This window comes from Octopus sinensis, linkage group LG1 (assembly GCF_006345805.1).
Source record: "Octopus sinensis linkage group LG1, ASM634580v1, whole genome shotgun sequence".
NCBI classification, from domain to species: Eukaryota; Metazoa; Mollusca; class Cephalopoda; order Octopoda; family Octopodidae; genus Octopus; species Octopus sinensis.
In genome coordinates, this window is record NC_042997.1 from 139791965 (window position 1) to 139818571 (window position 26607).

At 34.5% G+C, this 26607-nt stretch overlaps 2 protein-coding genes across 2 annotated transcripts in view; one reads left to right on the forward strand and one right to left on the reverse strand.

Annotated features, from left to right (window-relative positions):
- Positions 1-1044: 1044 nt before the first annotated feature.
- On the reverse strand, positions 1045-25815 carry LOC115213240 (protein-associating with the carboxyl-terminal domain of ezrin). The gene is made up of 13 exons (XM_029782177.2): positions 25450-25815; positions 19655-19840; positions 18244-18414; positions 17953-18052; positions 13690-13801; positions 11276-11353; positions 10537-10676; positions 8598-8809; positions 7456-7596; positions 4728-4816; positions 3421-3542; positions 1843-2543; positions 1045-1123 (listed from the first exon to the last, which is right to left on the reverse strand). Exons 1-13 carry the CDS (start codon positions 25633-25635, stop codon positions 1061-1063), a joined length of 2301 nt encoding a protein of 766 aa, XP_029638037.1. The 5' UTR covers positions 25636-25815; the 3' UTR covers positions 1045-1060.
- A 67-nt stretch (positions 25816-25882) lies between these two features.
- Positions 25883-26607, forward strand: part of LOC115216346 (phytanoyl-CoA dioxygenase, peroxisomal) — a 66560-nt gene continuing 65835 nt past the window's right edge. The window contains exon 1 of the mRNA XM_029785595.2: positions 25883-25971. The gene's annotated coding sequence lies outside the window, so the exon portion shown is untranslated. The remainder of the gene's footprint in view (positions 25972-26607) is intronic.

The following is a 26607-nucleotide window of genomic DNA, read 5'->3' on the forward strand; positions in this document are numbered from 1 at the left end:
TGATGGAAGTATTCAAATTTTTAGAATGCTGTTATGTAAATATGGAACAGTGACAATGGTAAGTTTTACAATCTACTGAGTCATAACTAAAAACTTATATTCATGTAAAAGCTCTGAGACATCTCTCTACTCTTTACACCTATAGGATTTGATCTGTATTGCAAACTAATGGAGCAGCTATCTATTAGTTCTTCACCCTGCTTCATACAGCAATAAGCCATGCCTTTTCGTGAGATCTATTTACAGCAAGGTGGATGGACTAAACCACTAGTTCATGTTCTTATTAATAGTACTGATCGAGATAGGAACCCAAAGCTCTTTGTTGGATGGGCTGGCAGTTAAGTCAATCAGCTATGACCTATGCAAGCATGGTACATCTTTTGTAAAAATATTAAAAAATAGAGAACTCCAAGACAGGTAGTAGAGCCCTAATTTGAGTTCCGATAATTGATGAAAAATTTGGTCTACGCATCATAGATCATAAAGTACTAGACACTGGGTATAAAATGTAGGCTGTAAGACTGTAAAATTGTAAATAGACCTGTCTTCAGGTTTGCTAGTATAGAAATTTTTAATCATTGTACAATTATAATGTTCCTTGTTATTCATCTTACAATGTGACTCTCCTAGTTAATTTTCTTTCAGAACCTTCAGAAGTTTACTTTATTTTATTAATGTTCTGAGGCAGTGTTGTAAAACTGATACTCTTGCAGTACTTCTGCTACTACTACAGAAATTTGAGGTTGCTGTAGTAAGACAATTAAGGAAAAAATCACTGGTGTAGAATGATGCAAATTAAAAATATATTTGTGTTCTGATACACAGAAATAATTGCAGTATGTATATGATGTTTGCTGCATTTGCTTCAATGATATTATTTAAAATATTTAAATAAAAACCAAGGATATATTTGAAATATTTCTTTCATTTCAGCAAATATTCCTTATTTTCTCTCGATTTTAACTCTGAATCAGAACACAAACTCCGTCATGCACAACTCACATGTGTCCACATGTAAAGCTCTTACCAACAGACAAAACAAGATGAAAATTTATAAATATTAATTTATTTTAGAGTTTATTTCTTCCCAGTTTAGATCGTCACCCCAGCCGTCTATGTTTACCTGAAAAGAAAAATATTTATATATTTCAACTATTTACATTAAACAGTAATATTTAAATTCATTAAATTATGATTTTAAATAATATTCAAGAGAAAAAAAATTCAAAAGAGGTATGATTTAATATTATAAACTCTGAGTGGATATTTATACAAATTTTTTTCCTCTATTTATCTTTTCATGCAAGTATAATTAGGAATGCAAACTAAGTTAATTAGAACTTTTGCATATTGCTGGAACAGCTATTTCTACAGTTTGGCAGTCAGGCAAACTGAGACAAGTAATACTATGTGGTTTGCTCTGTGGCCCTGCTGGGACACCACATTGAAGAATTTTTAGTTGAATGAATCAACCCAGTACATCTTTTTTAAAGCCTGGTACTTATTCTATCGGTCTCTGTTGTCCAACTGCTAAGTTATGGGGATACAAACACACCAACACTGGTTGATAAGTGTAGTGGGACAAACACATACATACACACATATGGGCTTCTTTTAGTTTCCGTCAACCAAATCCACTCACAGGGCTTGGTCAGCCCAAGGCTATAGTAGAAGACACTTGCCCAAGGTGCAACACAGTGGAACTGAACCTGGAACCATGTGGTTGGGAAACATGTTTCTTACCATACATCTACAACTGCATCTATTTGTACAAGGAAAACTTTAATTAAGATAATAATGTTTATGAACATTTTTTTTAAGCAATTAAGAAAATAGACTTACCTCAGCAGCATCTTCTGAAATAGCAAAAGACAATGAACTCTTCAAAATTTGTTCCTCTTTAAAATTTGAGTCATCAGAATGACTAGTAGAAAGAGCTATTTCAGACAGTTCTGCTTTGGAAGAACTGGATATCACAGGCTGCATATCAGCAAAATAGTCAATTTCTTGGGACTTCTTAGGTACCTTAATATTCATGATGTCAAATTCTTCACCAAGTTGTTTGGCAGAAATGTTTTTAGACACATTGGCAGAATAATGTAGGCTATTAGGTGAAATTTCTTGTCTAGAGTGTGTTTTAATGACAGTCAGTGCATGGAGGTTTGAATCTATTGAGGGCTGGTCTCCTGCCCATGAACTATTAAAGTCAGCTGTTGAAGACCAAGTTTCATCTAATTTAGAGTTGGTATTATTAACTGAAGTTACATCTGCTGAGTTCAAATGGATATCATTGACAGCGTTTCTTAGAATTTCATTGTCTAGTTGCTTCTTATTTCTAACAGAATCACCTACTGAACTCATCTGAGCTAGCTCAGCTTCAATTTCACGTTCAAAATACTGATTTTTTTCATCATCATCCCATTCTTCAGGGTTGTCCCAATCTACCCAGTTATCGGGATCATCTGGTTTATATTTTTCATATATCACTTCTGCTGAAGGGTCAGTAATTTTCACTTCTACAGAATTATCTTCAATAATAAAATCTGGGGAAAAAAAGAGAAAAAAAATGAATAACAAAACCCAAGATATTTAGATGTTTTGCATAAGAATGAATCTGAACCATTACTACTTCCACTTTAGAATATAAATTACTTAGATATAATATTGTGAAAAAAATACTATATGGACTCTGAATTTGTTTCATGTCCAATATAACTGAAATAATGTTCAAAGATTATCGGACAATTGTTGCATCCAGTAAAGAATGCAACCATTTTCTGAATAAGTTATTTACTGTTGTTTTAAGGAAACAGTAAGAAACAATTTTACCAAATATATACAGTGGCTTACCAATATTTTTAGCTCAGATTTATATTTAATACATTCCTTAAATACATAGGTATTTACATGTAAGTGCAAGAATGGTTAAGAAATTTGATTCCCATGGTTTTAGGTTCAGTCCACTGCATGGCATCTTAAGCAAATGTCTTTTACTAGCACCCCAGGCTGAGACAGAAGCAGAAAGAAACCCATTATGTGTGTGTAAATGCATGTGTGTGTGTGTGTGTGAGAGAGAGAGTGTGTTTGTGTGTTTGTGTCTCCTTGTCTTGACATCACGTTATTGCTGTAAATGAATGTCATTCATTTCCATTATTCTATGAAAATACATCTAGCCATGAGGTAATATTACCTTGCTTGGAAACAGGTAAGTGTTGGCAATAAGAAGGGCACCTGGCCAATGAAAATCTGCCTCAATGTACTCTGTTCAACTCATGTAAGCATAGAAAAGTGGATGTTAAAATGATGATGCAGAGGAGGAAGAGGAAGAAGGGTTAGCTGAGACTTTAAAATGATACTATAAATTTTATTCACATCTCATGGAAATAACTGCAAGCTTAACATATATCAGAAACAACTCACCTTTCTTGGGTACGCTGTCAATCACTTTAGCTGCCTTGTCATTATTTTCAAGAATTACTTTACAATGTTTTTTATCTGTTTCTTCATCTGTATGTTTATTAGATTTCCTCAAAGGACTTCTTCTGTAAAAGTAAATGCAACACAGTAAATATGAATTTCTGCTGTAAGAGTAAAAATTACAATGCACATTTTGTACTTAGACCAAGCAAAAAAAAAAAAGAAAAACCCAATTGTGCTATGGACCTTTGCCAATTTATGTCCATGGTACATCACCTATGATCTGAAGTAAGCATTAACTATAACAATGCATCAAATATCAAATAACATAAGAAAATAATAGATGATTACTGTTTACTTATTATCGTTTCCTGAGAGAAGATTCTAAAATAGCACTAAAACAGTACTAAAATTAACAATTGCAACATGGAAGATGCTTATAAACCACTTAAGAACACACAAAAAAACGTTAGATAACTTCAACATTTAAATGTAACTTGTGTCAAAATATTTTTGTCGTTTTGAAATCACGACCTGTTCACTGACAAAACTTTATGCTGAAGTTTTGTCAGTGAACAGGTCACGGTTTCAAAGTGACAAAAATATTTTGACACAAATTAGATTTAAATGTTGAAGTGAATCTAACAGTGTTTTGTGGGTTCTTAAATGGCTTATACACCTTCCACACTGCAATTGTTTTTGTTTCAACACATGATCTCAGATCAAGTCACTTTCTATACAAATACATCTCTGTAAGTACTAAAATTGTTTAGCTTAATGGTACAGAGTGCTCAGCTGGAATTTGTGAAGTACAGGGTTTGATTCTCTGTAGTGGCTGCATACTGGAAGTTATGAGGCAACAAAATCAGTGGGGTACACATCTGTAATTACGCCAACAAAACTATCCAGTGTTCACAGTAAAGGGTATTAACTCCAGGTTTTACGACTTAAATTTGTGGAAACAAACCCCCCCAAAAACACCTATCTTGAGAATCCATGGTCCAATTTATGTGAAACTTGTTTTATTCCACTTTTATTCACATTTCAGGAGTACTTTACTTTTGGAGTATTTTCCCATTATGTACGAGTTTGGCTGTATTAAATGACAGACAAGAAAGCAAGCATGCAATAAAAGAATTTTAGTAGTATGTAGATAGATCGATAAAATGTCTGATAAATAGAAACATTCTCTGTGAGGTTCATTCTCATCTAGTTTATAAATTAAACAAAAAGCATATAAAAATAATTACAATCTTTACTATGACATCAATATTAAAGAAATACTAGTCTATAGAAATAGTCAGTCTTACATTGAGGCTGCGAGATCTTTCAACAACGGCTTTTTAAGTGCTTGCTTTACTGAAGTTAATTTTTCTTCTTTTATTACACTTTGAACATTCTAAAATGAAGAAAACAATATAAGCAAACATAAGGTAACTTTTATACATAATAGAGAGCATGTAATAGTTGAATTAGTACAAAAAAATGTAATACAAGTGGTAAGCTCCCAGTGAACTGAATTTAAAATTAGAATATTTCACTTATTCTCCTAACACACGAGAAAAATATGAATGTCAAAGTTTTCAGTCTTCTATTTTTCAGAAAGGAGATGACAAGATAAAATTAACTCTTTAATTTGATGGGAACAACCTCTCTTGCACTGGTAGCATGATAAAATGCACCCAGTTCATGCTATTAAGTGACAGGAGATAAAAAGGGTATCTGTGAAAAAGAAAAAAAAAGCCAAAAACATGAAATGAATAGAGATGTGGAGACTGTAAAATCTGTGAAGGCAACTTGTCTATGAACAAAGGTAACTTTTAATTAAAAACATTGATGCAGAACAGAGGAGACTGCTACAGACGTCCCTGCTCATACTGGTGATGGTAATATGATAAAATTTACTCAGTTCATGTTATTGATTCATAACAGGAAGGGGATCCAGCCACAAAAACCAGATACAACCAATAAAGGCCTTAATCTCTTTTACTGTCATATCATACCATTTTTTGCAGCATAGTTATTGGGCTTAGCAGCCTTGACAGGTGTGGCACTCTTATTACTTTCTCTAACCAAAATGTCCCAAAGTACACCATCCCAGAACAGGGAAAGGAAATCCAGTGGGCCACTTTCTCCATTTATATGAGGTGGAATATCCTTTGGGCCGTAGGGTGGTTAGGACTAAAATGTCTTGCTGTAAAACCAGCTGTATCTCATCTCCAGGGACCAGGAATATTCATGTTTACAAGCCTCTGCCAAGCCCACTACAACACACCCCATTCCTATTAGCCTGGGGTATTTGGGCATGCACTGCAGCATTGTCTACATTGTGTACAAGTTCACTTTGATCACTGTCAGAATCGCTGGGCAATTCTTCACTAGTTTCTTGCTCAAAATCTCTTTTGTTATCGTAATCAGACTTGTTTAAATCCTCATAATCATCACTGAGATTCTGAGCTAGTGCTTCTTCAGCACTGACAGACATTCTTGGCAAAATTCAAGCACAAAATAAGGAATCCACGATAGAACATGTATGCTGAAGACCCGAAATAACACGCTCGCTGACTGGTTGCGAAGTAGTTCAAGTGGCTATTTTTATAGTGTGTAACAAAATGAAGACACGTGGAGTGTCAGTAGACCAGCATTTCGGAAATATGCAGCCTTGGCGTAGTGCTGGTGCACTGGCATTTCAGGTTCTAAGGGTTAATGTGTTGAAAGCTACAGAATGATGATGAATCAAAACCGCTTACTATTTATCATAGCTATATATTACGTTGTCAACATTTGTGCACAATATATTTATTTATATTATAGTGAGAATAGATACTAACGATCTTAATTTCGGAAAGCATTAATGTTAACAAATCAAAATAATAAAAAAATTAAAATCATTATTGTAATGATTGTATGCCTGACACTCTAACCACAGAGCCTTGCGTCTTCATGAGAGAAACAACAAAAAAGGAAATACATCCCCAACAAAATCAATAAACCATTGCCTGAATGCTTACTGAAATTCTTTTTCTCCTACATAAACAATAATATACCCATATCCATCAATGCGAAGCTAGCATCTTTAGTTTTCCACTGATACACTGGATAAAACCAGGGAACTTGGATGCTGACATCCCTTTAAAAGAATTAACATCGTCTGTTTTTCTGTCCTTGTTTTCATATACATTCGATGCTTTTTTCCAAGGAATCTAATGCTCTTAGCTTAGTTTTTCCTTGGGGCTGGCCAGATTGGAGCAATCTCAAGATTAATCAGCCGAAATTGCGAGGATGATCCAGTTCTTGATTGATGATAAAAGGCTTCGAATGACCAGTCCTTGTTTTTTTGTATCGTCTATTTGGATGTTTTGTTGTCCCTTTTCGTATCATCTAGTTGTCTGGATGTTTTGCGTTCTTGTCCCATTTTGTATTTTATTTTATATATCTATGATGGAATCTCCTGTCAAAGATGAATATGAATGTTCAGTTTTTGCTGAACAACCTGCACAAATGATTTGCTTTACAGTGGTCAAATGTATGTGCTGTACATTAGCTCCCTCCCTCCCTCAACATGGCCTGTTCAGGTGCACAAGTGTGCTACAAGTCAGATGTCAAGATGATTGCAGAGTAACATGATATGAAGTGTTTTTCGCTCAAGAACACTACACAGCGCCCAGATATATCATTACATATGTTATTATCATCATTATTTAACATCCACTCTCCATGCTGGCATGGGTTGGACGGTTTGACAGGAGCTGGTTAGGCAGAAGACTGCATCAGGCTTCAGTGTCTGTTTTGGAATGTATATATAAACACAAACATCAGACTTTCTGTAAAAAAAAGCAATCCTACTGTAATCACGAAAATCACCATCAAACAACACACTACTAACAACCATGATTATGTTTTTCTAGAGTTGCTACAGGTGTCTAATTATGAAAGTCAGATAACATATTTACATACTGATTTATATGTGTAAAAAGTAACTGAATAAACAGAGGAATCAATAAATGCTATGCTTAGAAACTGGACAATGTAACATACCTTGGGTTTACCTTCTTTGAAATATTGCTTCTGTGGTCCTCCAATAACAGTATCCCCTCCCAATATTGGAACAAGGTCTGCCACAGCATGTAAACTGGCAGACACTAGTTTGTCATTTACATCACGAAGTCCAAGAAGCAACTAAAAGAAAGAAGCAACATTCAGAACTTGTAAAACTGTAGTATTCAGAATGGGTATTTTTAAGAATGAACTTTAAAAGTATACTATATGTAACTATATGCAAAGAAATAAACCTGGAGTATTATTGCTAAAACCAACTAATACAGGGAATGGGGCACCAAATGTGAGCTTTGCACTACCAAAAAAACCAAACATCATCTAATCAAAAGCTAATAGTTTAAATATTGGGGATGAAACCTCCCCCTGCAAGCATAAGCAAAATTTTACACTCCAAAACTTCAAAGAGGATTCCACTTATTTTATAAACTGTACTGGAATTTTATAAACTGTACTGCATTACAGCAGTGAGTTCTTAATAAAGTGGGTCAATAACAAGTATGTCATTTCTCTGTTGGGCTTTTTGGGCAAGTATGAAAGTATGAATATCATATATCTGAGGTTTTATGCATGCATAATTGTCATTATTTAAAAGAATTGCAATTGAAAATATTAAACTAAATCATGATACAAAATAAGAAAAGAAAATATTTATTTTACTAAGTTATATGTGTAATACATAATGAAACTAGCCCCAAGATCTCTAAGGTTACATTACTAATAGTAGACAGTTAATTTAAGTTACTTGGGACTCTATAAAACAATCTAAATATCTGCAATAAGCTTTATGACTAAAAACGCTAATATAAAAATGATGTAATGAAATTTTATCTTTAAAAAACATTCCTCGTTGAATTAATAACAAGAAATGAAAGCAAGATATAAACTTAAGTTGAAAATTAAAATCTCATTAGGAAGAAATACAGAAGTTTTGTACAACTGTCCATAACCTTATAAGGTAAATCTATGCTTTAGAATTGTATACATATGACTAGACCCAATGTTATAATAATATATATTAAGACACAATAACTTTACTTGCCTCACCCTAACTGACTGAATACCGAGGAAAGAAAATTGCACAAATAAATGAAAGGCAAATGATTGCAAAATACAATAGTCACCTGTGGGAAAATTACTTCCTCAATTTCTTCTTTTTCAAATAACTCAACATAATAACGGAAATATTTCAAAAGAAGTAGACGGATATGAACTTCACGGACTTTGAAAATGTTTACCAATTCTGGAATGACGTACTTTTTAAATACGGGTTTACTGAAGATTGACAATGAACAAGGAGTGCTGCTTGACTTCTCACTGGAATCGTTATTCTGAGCTGTGAAAATAATGCAAAAATATGCTGTTGCTTTAGCTTATGAATTTGAATATAGTTTCCATTCAGTAAATTCAATTCAAATTGAATTAAAATTATTTAATTCATTAAGAATATTCAGAGCATCCATATGCTTCTGCACTTGGAAAGGTCCACTCCAAGGAGTAACACTCAACAAGATATTTTATCAAAGATCAGCAGTTATCCATACATGCAAATCTCTTCTTTCCATGCCTTGACCTCATTCAAAGGTAAAGGCAGAACTGACACACTTCTGTAGCAGTGGTATTGCAGGTGTTGCCACCATAACACAAAGAGCAAAATACCCAGAACAGACACTCTAACAATTCTGCCAGTCAAGTGTCCTGGCCAAGTATGCTACTTACTGACTTTGGAAAGATGAAACACAAAGTTGACCTTTGATGGGAGTCAGTTTTAGAAGAGAAAGTTGGAGGAAGAAATATGGCAAGTCACCCTATCCAATGCTCTAACAACTCAGCCAACAATCCACTTTTTGCCAGTGCCACATAAAAAGCACTTGTGCAGTATCATGTTAAAAGCACCCAGCACACATTGTATAGTGGTTGATGTTAGGAAGGGCATCCAGCCATAGAAACCAAGCCAAATCATATTGAAATCTGGTGTAGCTCTCCAGCTTGCCAACTCTAGACAAACTATCCAACTCATGCAAGCATGGAAAACAGGCATTAAACGATGATGATGATGATGATGATAAACATATTCATCTGCAACATATAATGTCCATTTTGCCATGCTTGCATGGGTAAATGGAGTTTACCGAGGTAAATTTTCTACGGCCAAATGCCCTTCTTGTCATCAACCCTCACATGTTCCCAAGCAAGGTAATACTTTCTCATGGCCAGATATATTTTTGCAATATACTGGAAATGAATGAAATTCATTAACAACAATCACACAACCCCAAGATAAAAAGACACACACAGCAGGCTTTTTTCAATTTCTGTCCTCCAAATCTCATCATAAGCCTTTGGTTGGGGCTGGGTCTTGCCCAAGATGCAACAGAGAAGGACTGATCCAAACACTATGTGGTTGAGAAGCAAACTTTTTAATCACACAACCACACTTGTGCCTATTAATATATTTGTCAAATATATTACAATAAACATATCATTTATCATATCCAGCATACAAATTTGTTCAGCAAGATTTCACAAGATCCCAACTCCCACTAAACTCAGTAACTTGAGAAAGATGAAAGACAGGCTCGTCCGCTGCAACCCTAATCTTGTGGGCTTGTAGGTGCTGGTGCCACATAAAAAGCACCCAGTATATTCTGTAAAGTGGTTGGCATTAGGAAGGGTATCTAGCCATAGAAACCATGCAGACAGGGAGCCAGAACAGCCCTTTAGCTGGTCAGCTCCTGTCAAACTATCCAACCCATGCCAGCATGGTAAACGGATGTTAAATTATGATGATGATGATGATGATGATACAAACACACACAAACAGGTTTCTTTCAGTTTCTGATTAGCAAATTCACTCATAAGAATTTGGTTGTCCCAGGACTATAGTAGGAGACACTTGCCCAAAGTGTCATGAAGTGGGACTGAACCTAAAAACCATGTAGTTGGAAAGCAAGCTTATTACCACACCAACACACCATAAAATACTATTCAGCTAAAGTGTTACTTCACTGGAATAAAGAAAAAATGTAATCAAAGAAAAAATATAGTTGATATAGCACAAACCTTGTTGAGGAATAAGAAGACTTGGAAGCAAGAACTCTTCAGCATCTTTGTTCAAGACAACAAACCGAGAAAGCAATAAATGAATCAACTGACTCCCAACCAGTTCTTCAGAATATTCCTGCAGCATTGAAACAACTTGGCTGCAAAAATAAACAAATAAGTAAGCAAACAAAGCAGCAGTAGCCTCTCCACCAAATTTCAAGCCTTGCGCCTATAATAGAAAGGATTATCTATATATTTAAAACTGAGAATGTGTGTGCGTGTCTGTCTGTATGTGTGCATCACTAAAACTCAAGAACTACCCAACCAATTTCATTCAAATTTTACACATGCCTTACTTGGGGTACATGGAGTGTCATGGGCCAAAAACGTAAGATAGCATTTGCTAAAATATTAGTTTCAAATTTTGGTACAAGGCCAGCAATTTCAGTGGAAGGAGTAAGTCGATTACATTGACCCCAGTGCTCAACTGGTACTTATTTTATTGACCCCAAAAGAATGAAAGGCAAAGTTGATCTTAATGGAATTTGAGCTCAGAACACAAAGACAGCCAAAATGCTGCTAAGCATTTTGCCAGTGTGCTAATGATTCTGTCAGCTTGCCACCTTAACATTTGCTAAAATGTTGACATCTGAAATCAGTAAAACATTGCAAAAGTGTTTGTCTTTCTTTCTCTTTTGGTGTAACATGTATCTCTGAAAGGGATTTTTCTAAGTTAAAGAAATAAACTGGGACACACCTGAAGAAATCTGTTTTCTCTTCGCTAGATTTTAATGTGATGTTTTTGAGGAAAAGTTTAACTTCAAGAAAATGGTTTCTGAAAGAAAAAAAAAATTAAATAAAATTAATGCAAGTTATATCCTTTCTCTTACTCTTTTTTTTACGTCTACCACCACACATTAAAAAAAATTCTTGAATTTAACTGACTTAACTAACAATAGGGGTTCATACAACCAGTACCTAGCTCTAGATTCTGTAATGTTAAAGGGATGAGATAAATCACCCCTCTGAAAAGGACATCAGTCTCTCTTAAATGACTTACATATTTTCAATAATAAAGTGAAATGAAGCATGTAAAAATAAATGCTTTGCCTAAACATACAAACCTTAACAACCTATACTAAATATATAGTCACACATACATAAATTTCATCACACATACAGAGAGAGATTGTGTGTGTGTGTGAGAGAGAGAGAGAGAATGTATGTGAGAGTGAGAGAGAAAGAGTGAGACAATGTGTTTGTACGTGGTCTGATCAATAAGTATCTGGACTGTTGACATAGTAATGAAACTAAAGCATGCAGAGTGAAGCTGCTTGGCACAGATTGGCCTTGAATTCTACTGTGCATGCACACTAAGTTTTAATATTCTAGCTCGTTTTCACTGTTTACAACAGTGCTTGGAAGGAAGGTGTGTAGCATGTGATCATCACATTGATCATGACAGAGAAAGTTGAGCAGAGAATCTGCATCAAATTTTGCCAAAAGCTTGGTGATACCTGCTCAGAGGTCTACACAAAGTTTTCAAAAAGTTTTCATTCTTCTCAACACAATCAAGGATATCTTGTGCAACTGAAACTTGAATGTCTTAGGCACAAACTTGGCAGACATATGTCTCATACTGAAATCTTCAATGATAATGGACTGAATTGAACCGTAACTAATCTGCACATCCTCTAATAACTCATGAATGGTGACTCAATGTTCTCCCCTCACAGTTGCACACACATTTGTGATGTTTTTCTCAGTTCCCAGAACATTCGTCAATACCGATATTTTTTCAGCTATCTTGGAGATGTCTGAACTCATATACTTGTGTGCAGTTTATACACTCCTCTCGATACATTTTTTGCAACTTTGCACAGGCCTCTGAGCAACTATCGCCATGGCAACTTTCTCTGTCATGGTCAATGCGATGATCACATGCTACACACCTTCCTTCCAAGCACTGTTGTAAACAGCAAAGTGAGCTAGGATATTAAAACTTAGTGCGCATGCACAGCAGAATTCAAGGTCAATCTTTGCCAAGCAGCTTTAGTTTTGCCTTCATGCTTTAGTTTCGTTACTATGGCAACAGTCCAGAACTTATTGATCAGACCTCATATATGTATATAACTGGATAGATGTCTGTCCATCCCTGGCAGTAGCTCTTTTTGAAGCATGTATATTGAAACATGACACTAGCATAAGCTTTCAAACACACACTACAACTAAGAGATTTAGTCTTTTATTTCAGCATAATTCTTGTCCATATTTCAAATTTCAACTATTTCATCAAATTTTGAAAATGAATGAATCAAAATTATACCATAACATCCTCTAAGATTTCAATATAAAAATGACAACCCACTGACACGATTTAAGAAAAGGTGGGGGGAAAATAGATGTAAAAATAAATATAAATTCCTGCATTGCACTTTTCTAACAAGTGGATTGATGTTGGGATTAAAACAAAAGTAGCATCGCAGAACCATTACAGCTATTAAAAATGCCCTTACACTTTATTAATTTTTTTTTTATATAGATAATATATATTTTTAGCTATCTAAATGCTAAGTTAAGTTATTATTTTAAAGCTAATCTGAGAATAACAACAGAACTTTTACTGATGGAGTGACTCAATACAGAGAGACGAGTCAACTCATATTCTTAAGTGTCAAAACTTTCATTGTACATTTAAGATCTTGTTTACTGAGACTCAATCAGTGAACAGGTTGTAGATGTACAAACAGAGTTTTGAGGAATAAACTAAGTTTAGATGAAAGACTTTGATACCTAATGATTACAATAACTCTACTGTAAGTAAGTAACTAAATTTAGTTACATTCTATTAACTAAAATGACGAGAGGCTGAGTGTAAGTGAATTAAGAAAGCAGTTTAGCATCAAAGACATTTGTTGGAAAGGTGAATGTGGTATTAATTGAAGGAAGTGGAGAAGTGAAAGCTGAAAATGCAAGGAATCAGTGATAAAATGAAGATATGATATGTACATATTTGGTACATAGATAAAATGAAGATGTGGTACATACATAATGCAAAAAATTAATTAAACAATGAAGATAATGATGATCATAACTATCAAAAATTCTCTAGCATTTGCCCACAAGTGACTGGTCAAGTTGACAAAGAAACAAAAAAAATATCTGACTCACTCGTATTTAAAAAGGCGATCAGTCAACAAACATTTTAATGGTGGTCTTTGTTTTGGGTCTCGACTGAGATACTCATCTTGAATTCGCAATTCAAATGTTTTAAAAAGGTCTCCTAAGAAAACAAATAATAATAATAAATAGACAAAAAGTGGTAATATATTTACTTTTAAACATTACTTTTGATTATCACATGGAATTGTGATTGAAAAACGGTGTAAACATGAAAACCCTGTACAAAACAACATGATGGTGTAAACCAACAAGAATATAACCTAATTACTGACACAGACCAAATCAGGCACTAAGTACATTTCATATATATATACACATTATACACATCTCATCATACACAAAGTGCCCATTACGTATTAAATGCAAACTCAAACAAAAATTATAGGCATGATATTGTATCAACAAAGCCAGTCCTACTATACAAAACTCTCATTGTCAATGTTGTTTTTTTTCTTATCTGTACAGAACTTTTACTATCTCTCTTTGTGTATGGATTACTTTGAAAAAACTGGTAAAGCAACACTTATTTTATGTATTATATCTAATTATCATGTAAAATTAGTGGTTGAAATATCGCATGTGTAAATGTGAAGCCCATATACAAAACAACAGCATTTGGGCATATACCACTGAGAATATAGCCAAACTACCAACATGAAAAATCAAGCAAAGTGTTTGGAAAAAGTAACAATTTTGAATTACAACACTTCTTTCAACCTCATCACTTCTAGCACTGCCATTACCTTAGTGGTTACTAGAACAGACAGCCGCAACAACAACAATAATAGTAATAACAATAGTAGTAATGGTGGTAATAATAATGATAGTAATAAAAATAATAGGGTAAGGAATACCAAGTTGAAACCTAGCATGGGATAGCCTCTCTAGATGAAGGTAGATAGATTGACAGGGATAGTGTCATGATAAAAACACTGGTAGTTGCATGACCTGACAAATTGTTACCTCATATGAATGACAATGACAAATCAAAATTTTGAGAACAAATGTGTTAATGGGACTGAAATCTATGATGGTGAAGGTGTTATGCCTAGCATGCTTGGAGCAACTGGTCTGGCTTCAGTAGGTTGTAACCCAGTGATAGATCAGCAAACATGGTGAAGGTGGAGTAAACAAATAAATATTGTGATCATGGAGTGTTAATACCTGAGCAATCCTGTAGACAAAAATGGTTCTCCTGTTATGGGCTACAAGCAATGTAGACAACAGAGAGAAAGCAGTTTGTTTCAACTCACTGAACAGAAATTATGTGACTAAGCTAGAGCAATAATAAAAAAAATTGCTGATTGCCAGAAGTGGAGCATGAAGTTATCAAAAGACAGGTATTAGAAAACAACAGCAAAAGAAATGAGGGAAATACAGATCTTTGTGAGAAAAAGGAAATTACAGTAGAGGACAGGGGTGAGATTTCTGGTAACCAACTGGAAAAGGACAGTGATAGTTTGTTTGTCCAGTGAGAGACATATAGATGGTCTGGAAGACAATGAAATTAATGAAGACATGAACAGAAGGCAATATATGACAGAATAAAAGCATGGTTACAGGAGGACAATAGCAACATTATTTGCAACCTTAAAAAGGTTGACTGATGGAAGCTGAACCAAGAAACAAAAAGGGTGAATGAAATTCTGAAATACATCAAGGCAGAAAAACATTACAGAAACAATTAATTTGATCAAGTCAGCAAGCATTTTTGCAGCACAAAATATGGGTGTAGGTGTCAAGAAAAAGAAAAAGACAATACAAAAGACCAGAGAAAAGAACATAATCATTATCATTTAACATCCGTTGACCAGGACTGGCAAATTGAAAGGCTACACATGTCCTTGGCTGATACAGCCCATGTTTCACTGCATAGCTGTTTGCACACAGGCATCATACTCTGAGAGAGAGGCCCTTTGTTGCCAGCAGAGGTTGGAGCTCTCTGAACTATTCTTATTCTTATAGCTACACTCACAGAGCATCCATCTCTGCTACTAACTTGGTCACCTAGGTAACGGAAGCTACTACATCTAGCTTACCCCTCTTGTAGTTGATAGAGAATATTTTCTGTACATTTTTAATGTTTATTGTACCTGGGCATCTTCCACATACAAAAGCTATTTTCCCTGTTAATCTTCCTCTCATATTTTCCAAGGTGGAAAAGAATACAAGCCAGTATAGATACGCTCTTGGAGGACATTTCTGCTTTAAATCAAAAAGAGAAGAGAGAACTAAGAAATGAACAAAAATATAAAGCATTGAAAGAAAAGGCCAAAAAATAGTAATGGAAGAACTCAAGCAACATCATATTGCAAATAAAACAAAGATGGCAAGATATGGCCAAAGAATGAAGAAATATTAATAAAAGAAATTATTCAGGGTAGACCAGAAGAGATTTTACCAAGAAAGAAATGGAGTGTACAGATGAAGTGATGGTACTAGATAGTAATAGAAGTTAAAGATTTTGGAGTGACATTTGGAGTAAAGATAAGAATAAGAAGGATATTGAATGGTTACAACAGTTTGCCCACAGCAGGCAGAACTACACATTTCAGTTAGGGATGTGAAGAAAGTCAGAAAAAAGATCAGTAATTGGAAGGATCCAGGACCAGATGTAGTTCAAGGCTACTGGATCAAAAGATTTAGTGAATGTCATGCACAAATAGCAGAACTCAACACATTGTTACATGCTGAGTTAAATGCCCAGTGACACCAAAGTGAGCTGACTAGGGGCAAAACTGTTTTACACTTGAAAGGCATTACAAAAGGGAATGCAGTAGATAATTACAGATTGATATTATGCTCATCACCTACAATGTACATCTTAAAGAAAATAGTGTTTTACTAGATAAGCAGAAAGAGTACAAGCATAAGTGCAGAGGTACCAAGGATCAACTTCTGATAGACAAAACAGCATTTAGAGATTGATTACCACAAAGCCTACGATATGATCCCACACATTCTTGTATCATGGAATATGGATTGCATGAAATGTCAAATGGTTTCTTGGAAAAACTATGGAGAAGTGGAAGACAGAACTGACAGCAAATGGAAGAAGCTCAAGGAAAATAGAAATCAAGAGAAGTATATTTCAGGGAGATTGTCTGTCACCACTGACTTTTGAATTGTGCATGATACCACTAACAATGATTTTGAGGAAAGCTAAGGCTAGGTATGAATTAAATGGTCACCAACAAAAGGTTGACCACTTGTTGTTCATGAATGACCTCAAGCTTTACAGTAAGGATGAATCCCCGGTCAGTTCCCTCATTGATATGGGGTGCAATAGGTGTATACATTTTTGTAGTCACATCAGAATGCAGTTTGGATTATAAAAGTGTGGTGTATTAGTCTTGAATAAAGACAAAATTAAACACATGGATTGGTTGGTGATGCCATCAGGAGAGGTTATGAAGCAAATAGAAGAGGTGGGTTATAAGTAATTGGAAATATTGAAAATGAACAAAGTAATGGAAAAAGAAATGAAACATTTAAGGAGGAATACTTGCACAGACTAAGACTAGTTCTCAAATCAAAATTGAAGGAACAGAATAAGATTGAAGCTGTCAACAATGGATTGTCTCACTCCTTAGATAAGGAGCAGGGATAATTGCATGGACAGTAGAAGAGGCAAACGGCTTAAACAGAAAGACAAGAAAGCTGTTGACTAGATATAAGGTATTTCATACAAAGAGTGACACAAACTTTATGTATCAAGAAAAAGAGGAGGAAGAATGTATGAACCAAGAAATAGAGAAGCCAGCTTGGGTGCAAACACAGCATTATAGCAGAAGAAAACATAGCAGGCTACATAAAAAATGCCACAGAAACACTATTGTTGGAAATAAGAAGGCCAGGCTTGTGGAAAATTGAAGATTGCAAAGATAAACACAGTACAAATATTTGAAGATGGATGAAACTGAAATTAGGTGTCTAGAGAAAAGAACGCATGGACTATTCCATAGAGATGTAGAATATAAAACAAAGATAAAAAGTGGTAATATATAGCTAAGAGTGATTTAAATTTGGGAACAGGGGCCCTAATCTCTGTTGCTCAAGAGCAACTATTAAGAACTGATTACATTAAACAGAATAGACTACACAGCAGAAATGATAAGTACAAATTCCAAACTCACTACCATGAAATAACAGATGTTACTAGAGATTATCTGTGTGTGTGTGTGTGTGTGTGTGTGTGTGTGTGTGTTTTATATAATCTGTAAGTTGAGTCAGTAACTGATGAATACAAACCTAATTCTTTGAGTTGGTCAAAGAATTCTTCAGCAAGTTTCCCAAAAGAGTAAGCATCCAATACATGCATTGCTTTTGAACTAATACATAGATTATCAGCCTGTAAGAGACAAAGATCAGAGGAGATCTAAGTGGAATTGTTTGATTTTGAGTTCTTTCTAAATTTATTTTTAACTTCTTATTTTTAAAACATTACTTTATATATATATTTTTTAGATTCATACAACAAATTAAGAAAAAGAGTAAATTAGAAAGAAAAGAAATGCAAAGAAAGAAATGAAAACAAATTACCTTTTCCTCAGGTGAGATTGCACTTTGACTACGAAGAGCTCGACAATTTTCCAAAAACTTGGGTGTCAGCTGTTCAAAATGGCATGCATGTTCAAATCCACCCAATTTCCAGGTACCATCTTTTGTCACAAAAATTGAAGACTGGCAAATATTGTTATGTGAGATTTCAACCTTAAAAAATAATTATAAAGTTTTGTTAGAGATTTCTTTGTTCTGTTTCTCATAAATTAAATCTGTAAGTTAATACCATAGTATATTTTGACCTACTTTTGTGTTATGCTCAGAGAAGTAGCTCAATTAATTAAAAAAAGAAAGAAATAGAGGGTAGTTGTGACAGTAGTGATGGAAGAAGCACTGGTGGTGATGTTGGTACTCATAAAGATGATTGAAAAGAGAGAGAAAGAGGAAGAGAAAAATAGAGAAGCAGAAATAACAGAATTAATAAAAAGAAAGAGAAAACATGAAAGAAACAGAGAGAAGGAGGAAAGTAATAAAGAGGATTCTAAGAAGTGAGAGACTGAGTAAAAATGAGAGTTAAACTAGACATGCAAGAGAAAGAGGGTGAATGGGATATGGAGAAGAATATACAGACAAAGCAAAGCTTGTGACATCACTGTATCCTTAGTTATCTCATTCTCTTATTTCCCTCCATTATCTCACATATCTTACATTTGAAATATTTCTGAATTGCATGCCCTAGTACACTACCGTCAGAAATTAATTAGCACCCTTGATTTGCTCTTCACTCAAGGTATGTGCTGTCACCTAGTGGCCATATCTCGAACTATTGCTTTGTTGCGAGTTCACTGTTGCGCAGAACGATGACGTAACTTTGTTTGCAGAGCAGTTTGAGAGTCTACAGCCTTATGATGTTGACATAGCAGTGCAACAACAACTTGGAGTGCGGATGCAGACAAATCTTCCTTTGTTTAATAGATATAGGTAGCGCCTCGCAAGGACCGAAATCACACCATACTAAGTTTTCTCATCGCGTAAGACGTTTTGAACAGCTCATAGGTTAATTGATTTAACCTATTTAATGTAGAAATTTGAGAAGTGCTAATTAATTTTGATGCAAGTGTATGTAATATAATGGCATCTTAAGTTGAAGGTATTATTTTGCTGCAAGAATAGAAACAATGTTAAGATCTCCCATATGTATGCACATATATATTTACATATCAGATTGAATATGTCAAAATCGAAATCGATCAACGTCAATGGAAATTGTAGCTGTGATACCAGTGCCGGTGGTACGTAAGAAAACCATCCAAACGTGGTCGTTGATCAGGAGCTAAAAACAACAACAACATAAATAAAAACAGGCAGTAGAAAACAGAAAGAAGAAAAATGACAAAAGTTATATCTGTAAAAATATAGAAATAAAAAAAAAAGCACTTAAGATACTTACTGTTTCATGAAGGAAAACCAAAGCATCAATAATGTTATAAAAGCCTGAACATATTTCCACAGGAGACAAGTCTTTAGTCACTGTTTCTAGAGGTTTTACAAACTCAGTGACCAGATAGGAGCCATCAGCTGAGTGACCTGACAAAATATATCGGACGATTGCTGGATGACGCAGTACTTTCAGTTGCTACGGAATAGAGAAACATGTACATATATATATATATATGATATATATATATATATGATATATATATATGATATATATATATATATGATATATATATATATATATGATATATTATATATATGATATATATATATATATATGATATATATATATATGATATATTATATATATGATATATATATATGATATATATATATGATATATATATATGATATATATATGATATATATATATGATATATATATATATGATATATATATATATGATATATATATATATGATATATATATGATATATATATATGATATATATATATATATATGATATATATATATATGATATATATATATGATATATATATATATGATATATATATATATGATATATTATATATATATATATTATATATATATATATATAATATATATATATATATTATATGCATACATATATCATCACATCATTTAACATTTTCTTTTTCATGCTGGCATATATACACACACACACACTGGATCAGCCAAAAAGTTCAGTTAGTTTTATCAATGCTAAACTTCAAGCACTCTAATAAGTAGCTAACTTCAGTTTGTCTCTTGCACATGTGCATCCATGAGATGCTTGACAGGTTGTATTTTGTGTACTTGGAATCACTCTGAAAATGGAGTACCAAAGCAAACATTATCGACACCTTATAGTTTTTTTTTAATTTTAAAAAAGACAAGAAATCAGTGGAAAGCTGCAAGGAGTTATGCACTGTGTATGGAGAGAATGCTGTTATGAAACATGCCAGTAATGGGTTTCAAGATTTCAATCAGGAAATTTTTGATTGAAAATGCACCTCACTCTGGTCAGTGAACTGAGATAAATAGTAACACCAACCCCTGCTATACAACCAGGATAATTGCAGATATTCTACAAATATTCAAACTGAGTGTTGAAAAACCCATCTGCATCAGCTTGGTTATGACAGCAGGCTTGATGCTTCGGTCCCACATCAATTGAATAAGGCTAACCTGACTCAATGGATTTCCATCTGTGATTTATTGCAGAAACATGAAGAAAGTTACCCTTTCCTGAAGAGAATGATAAGGGATGAAAAATGGATTGTCTGTAACAATGTGAAGCACAGCAAACCAATCAATTGTCAAAGCAGGACTTCACCTGAGAAAGGTTATGCTTTCAGTTTGGTGGGACTGGAAGGATGTTGCCTTTTATGAGCTTATTCCCAAGGTCAGGACCATCAATTCAGATGTGCACTATGACCAGCTGGACACTAAAAGCATCCAGTACTTGCTAATAAGGATCTTTCATCATGACAGTGCCAGACTGCACAGTTTTTGTAAACGTGGAAGAAGATACTGAGACCTATCTGGGAAGTTTTGCCACACCCTTCATATTCACCCAACCTTGCACTTTCTGATTTTCACCTGTTTCAGTCTCCTCGAAATTCATTGAATGGACCTTCAACACTGAAGAATATGTAAAATTTCACCTGGAAGGGTATTTTGCCAGTAAAGACAGGAAATTCTTTGAGCAGGAAATAATGAGTCTACTCATAAGATGACAAAAGATACTGGAACAAAACAGTAATTATATCATTGATTAAATAAATTGCTTTGTGTTTAAAATTTGTCTTACTGTTGCTTGGAAAAAGCAAATGGATTTTTTGGCCATATATATATTGGCGTCTGTGTCGGTGACACGTAAAAAGCACCCACTACACTCACGGAGTGGTTGGCGTTAGGAAGGGCATCCAGCCATAGAAACACTGCCAGATCAGACTGGAGCCTGGTGCAGCCTCCTGGTTTCCCAGACCCTCGGTCAAACCATCCAACCCATACTAGCATGGAAAATGGATGTTAAACGATGATGATGATGATGATGTATTTATATACACCTTAAAATTTCAAACAAATTTATTTTAATATGGGGTAGCACTGCCCTTGGCAGTAATTACAGCTTGAATTATATGAGGTATGGACTCATACAAAGTTTGAATTGTTTCCAAAGGAATTTTTGTCCAATCTTTAGCTAAAACTGTCTCCAGTTCTTGTAGTGATGATGGTGGAAGACATCGACTCCTTACTTGTTTTTCTAAAATGAACCATAAATTATAAATAATATTGAGATCTGGGGACTGTGGCGGCTAGATAAAATGTTCAAATTCACTAGAATGTTCCTCATGCCATTCAGTAACAACTTTAGCTGTGTGAATTGGTGCATTATCATCCTGAAAGATTGTGTTTCCTTTCAGAAACAGTTCTGCAACCATAGGATGAATTTGATCAGATAAAATGCTTAAATAGTCTTGACTGTTAGTTCTGCCATGAAGGGAAACCATTGAGCCAGCGAATTTCCAAGATATAGCCCCACCAGATGATCACAGATCCTCCTCCATGTTTAACAGTTGGAAGAAGGCAGTCTGGGTCAAATGCTTCTTTTGGCTGTCTCCACACGTATACTTGGCCAGTGGTCGGAAATAAGGTAAAGGATGACTCATCCAAGAAAATAACGTTCTTCAACTGCTCTAGGGACTAATTCTGTAGGCTTTTACATCACTCTAAACGCTTTGCATTGTTTGTGTTTGAAAGTAGTGGTTTTCTGATTGTAGCCCCACCATGAAATCCGGCTTTGTACAGCTCCAGCGAACAGTTTTTGGGGAAACTGTGGAAACAGTTTCTGTGGAAAACGCGGTGGTCATTAAGCTCTGCAGTAATTTTGGGAGCTGCACTTTTGTGATCCTTTCTAACAATTTGCATAAGAGTCTGACGGTTCCTATCTGAAACTTTTGGTTTTCTTCCGGAGTTCTGTTTGACAAGGAGGTTTTTTCCCTCTTTCTCAAAGGCTGTCATTACTTTCAAGACAGTACTTCTTGATACACCAAACATTTCAGCTGTTTACGTTACGCTAGCGCCTGCCATATGAGCACCAACAACTTGACCTCCTTCAAAGTCCGATAGATCAGTCATTTTAATGAATTTTTATTACCTTTTTCTGATGATATCTGAAAAGAAACAGCAATTTTAGCAAAACATATTAAGCAACACTAATAATAAATCAAAATACATAAAAATGAACAAGCTTTTGACAGTTTTATAGATATTTCAAAATTATGATGCTAAATATTTCCATTATTTTGTCCAACCCCTGTATACATATATATATATATATATATATATACACACACACACCTTCCATGTCACCAAAATCATGGAACACCTCAGGAGGAAGCTGATTGCTTGTTTCCTTGAAGATAATGACTTGCTCCCTGACACCCAGCATGGCTTCCACTATATATATAGTTTATGAGGTTTACTTTTCAACATCGTCCCCCTTGTGGTTGACACTTCTTCTATTGATGTTGCAGTGCTTGGCTCCCAATCGTAAAGAAGCTTTCATCCTGTTAGTCAAAAAAGTCATCAAAAGCAGATATATCATTTACCACCAGCAAAATTTCCTATTAATTTACATGTTTATTCTTTAGAATAAACACTGACTGTCATTAAGTTGTGACAAGTTTTACTCAATAAGTATTTATTGTTTACACATTCAGTCTGTCCTGATGCTAACACAACAAAAAACTATTTTATAAATAAACCAATCATTGCAATTGTTAGTCAAATGAAAGCCATTCATTTGATCTTCTCTAATTGAAAATATTCAATATTTTGTAGTCTTACAGTTATTGTCTCTCTGTTCTTTCTACTGTTACTTTTTTATGACCTACAAGCACACCTCACTGCCCATGAAATCTTCTGGCTCTTGCTGTCTGAAATTCATTCAATTCTCTAAATGCTCTATCAAACATTATATGCATTTCTTCATTCCCAAAACTGTTGCCTAACAGAATTCCTTTTCCTTCCATGCACACCCATAAGACAAACTTTTAAATTTTAAAGGTTTATTCAAATAGCAACTACCTAACAATGGACCTGAAAAGCTCTCACAAGCAATATGAAGTGCACTCCACCCTTGCTTTAAAAAAACGTATATGTACAGACATATGTATTGAATCCCTGCAAATGGTTAAACCTATAACGTAAGACACAATAGGGATAATAGAGGAAAGATGGGTGTGACCATTTTATAGTAACAGAATAAGCAGAGAGAAGAGGCAGAATGTCCATGGGCCAGAGTTTGAAGTCAGTTAGTGAATCTGTATCAGTTAGTTGCATGACCTTTCTGGATGCTGTCTAATGTTGTGCATAACAGTATCAACATTCCTGCAGGTTTTTTTGGCCCCAAAAACGATGCAGTTTTAGCTAGACACTATGTAAAGTTCATAAGAAAAGATAATCAGAGATTGCAAGGACTAACATTGGTAACAACTTCATTGCATGAAAGGACAATATAGAAGACTATATGACCCAAAATAGTTATTATATTGTTGAAAGAGGCTAAGTTGTCATGTCTCCATTGCAGGATGCTTTTGAGTTCTCTGTTCATGGAAGAAATCTAAGCTTGGCATAAAATGTTTATCAACATGTGGATGATGCCTCTGGGTATAAGGTTAAGGAAAAGTGAAGAGCTGAGCATTGTTAAGAGTTGACAGCAAGCAGATTAATAATGTACACAAAATTGTGGAATACACAAACTAAACCTTGGAGTAAAGCTTCCAATCCAAATAATAATAAGAGGATGAAGACAATATGTGAGCAATTTAACTGAGACATTCCTATGAGAGAAATGGTCAAAATCCCTTGTTGATGACAATTCAATGGCATTATTTTCGCCAAATATGTCTAAGGCAAGAAATGAAAAGTGAATGACGCGTCTTGTCGTTTTAGGGGTAACTAGAACGATCTTATCCAATGCCCTTCCATGTATTATACGGTGATGTTCATTTGAAAGCAATTTGTCTGATATTTTAATTAATCAAACAACTATGTAGATGGCCCCACTGTAGAATCAAAATACGCGTCCCGTCCCCCTCTGCTGGAGATTCACTGAGAGGAAAACGTTCAAATAATCGATTGTTGATAAATGAAAATGAAACACCTGCTAGGAGTGGAAAGAATAATGGGTTAATATAGGGCGGCCTCTCCCCCACCCCCCTTTCGCGTGCGCGAATTTTTTTTTTCATATTCGTTCATAGGAAGTTGTTTTACACCTATTACACACATTTTTTTTTTGATTTTCTGATATTTGTTACGCCCTATATTAACCGAATAATGTCTTCTGCTTTCATCGACCACGTATGCCAGTACTCAGTGAACCTTTACATAATATACACACATGTAGATATGACACGTGCACTTATCACGATCTTATAATTTCCTATGTTCATTAACGAAACAATTTTAAAGTGTTACAACACCATTTTATGCTGTTTAAATATTTTAGTTGAAAAACATCCTCAAATTTGTTTATTCTCAATTTCATTTTAAAACACGAAAACCCGACGTAAATCATTCTAGATAAAATCTTTCGCGAAAAGGAATTTAAATTTTCAATTTACAAAAAAGTTTTTTAATTTTTAGCCAAAAAAAGAAAGGTTTAAATTTTGATATTTTACACGTTTCTATAAAAAAAAAACATCGATCTCGAATGTTTGAAAGGCAGTATGAAGACATACACAAAGTTCAACATAGAGAAATTAAATGTACACGTACTTTAGCATTAAGTGCAATTATATCCACTTCTCTTTTGCAGTCCTTCTTTTTTTTAGTGAAGATAGCCAGACGGGGTAAATTGGGATTTTTCTGAACAGCTTCCTGGACAACCCAATCAACATCGGCTTTTAGAGGAAGCTTAGCTCCGATCTCACAGTTTTCCAGAATGCTAGTTTCAGCACCCATTTTGTATCACTCTACCATAAACTACGAAATAACAACAGAGTGTGTCATCTTAAAAATGACATTATATAAAAGAAGGAATAAGACTTCCTAAACAATAATGAACCTAATGATGATACTTCAACGAAATGAAGCCAGTGAAATTGTTGCATCCAAACTGTAATGGACTGCCAAGGGAGGTAATAATGGAAACTGCAACCGGAAATGTAAATTTCATAAAATAAATACTCTTTTTGTTTATTCTTCTTTTATTTATGTATTTATTCCAAGAAATCATTATTTCACAACTGATCGCCTGCCATACCACTAAATTTACAACTAAGTGTTATTTAATGACAGGTATGTTATCCAAAACTTTCCTTTATTTATTACATTCATTGAATATTTCATACAATCAAGAGTTACATAATTTTTTTTTTAATCACCTTATTTTACAAATCGATTGCAGTTAACTCCTGTCAACGAGAGTGCCATTATGCAACCGCTTGAAATGTTATAAAAAACACTTTTCGAAACAATAACAAACAAACAAACAAAAAAGCGCTGCTTGAAAAAAGATGGAATGGTCAGGGTTGGAACGTTTTTCATGTCTGATGGATCAGATCTCACCTGAGGCTTAACAACATTATTAGGATCTTTTATGTTGCAAACTTTAAAAGCTAATAACTTTTTTATTTATTAATTTACGGCAAAAATGAATTTTATTTTCATAACTAGTATACAAAACTAAATAGGTACGCCAAACTTTAAAACAATTGGAATAAAATTAAAAAGAAAAAAGAAAACTGTGACAGCAACAGAAAAGATCCAGATCCTGTTATTATCACAAATTTTAGGAACATATTTCCAAACTTCGTTGGGTGATAGGCCGAACACGCCCACTAATACAACGAGAAAACTCTTGTGTAGCTCCTCGACGTGCTAAGAAATAGTAGCTAAGGCATTCCTACACATTTGTGCCCCACCGACTTCGTG

Coding starts and splice junctions, on each gene's coding strand:
- LOC115213240 (XM_029782177.2), bottom strand. CDS start 25,635: ATGGGTGCTGAAACTAGCATTCTGGAAAACTGTGAGATCGGAGCTAAG. Junction 10,677..11,275: donor GAGAAAACAGATTTCTTCAG/GTGTGTCCCAGT, acceptor TTATTTTTGCAG/CCAAGTTGTTTCAATGCTGC. Junction 8,810..10,536: donor TCTTCTTATTCCTCAACAAG/GTTTGTGCTATA, acceptor TTATTTTCACAG/CTCAGAATAACGATTCCAGT.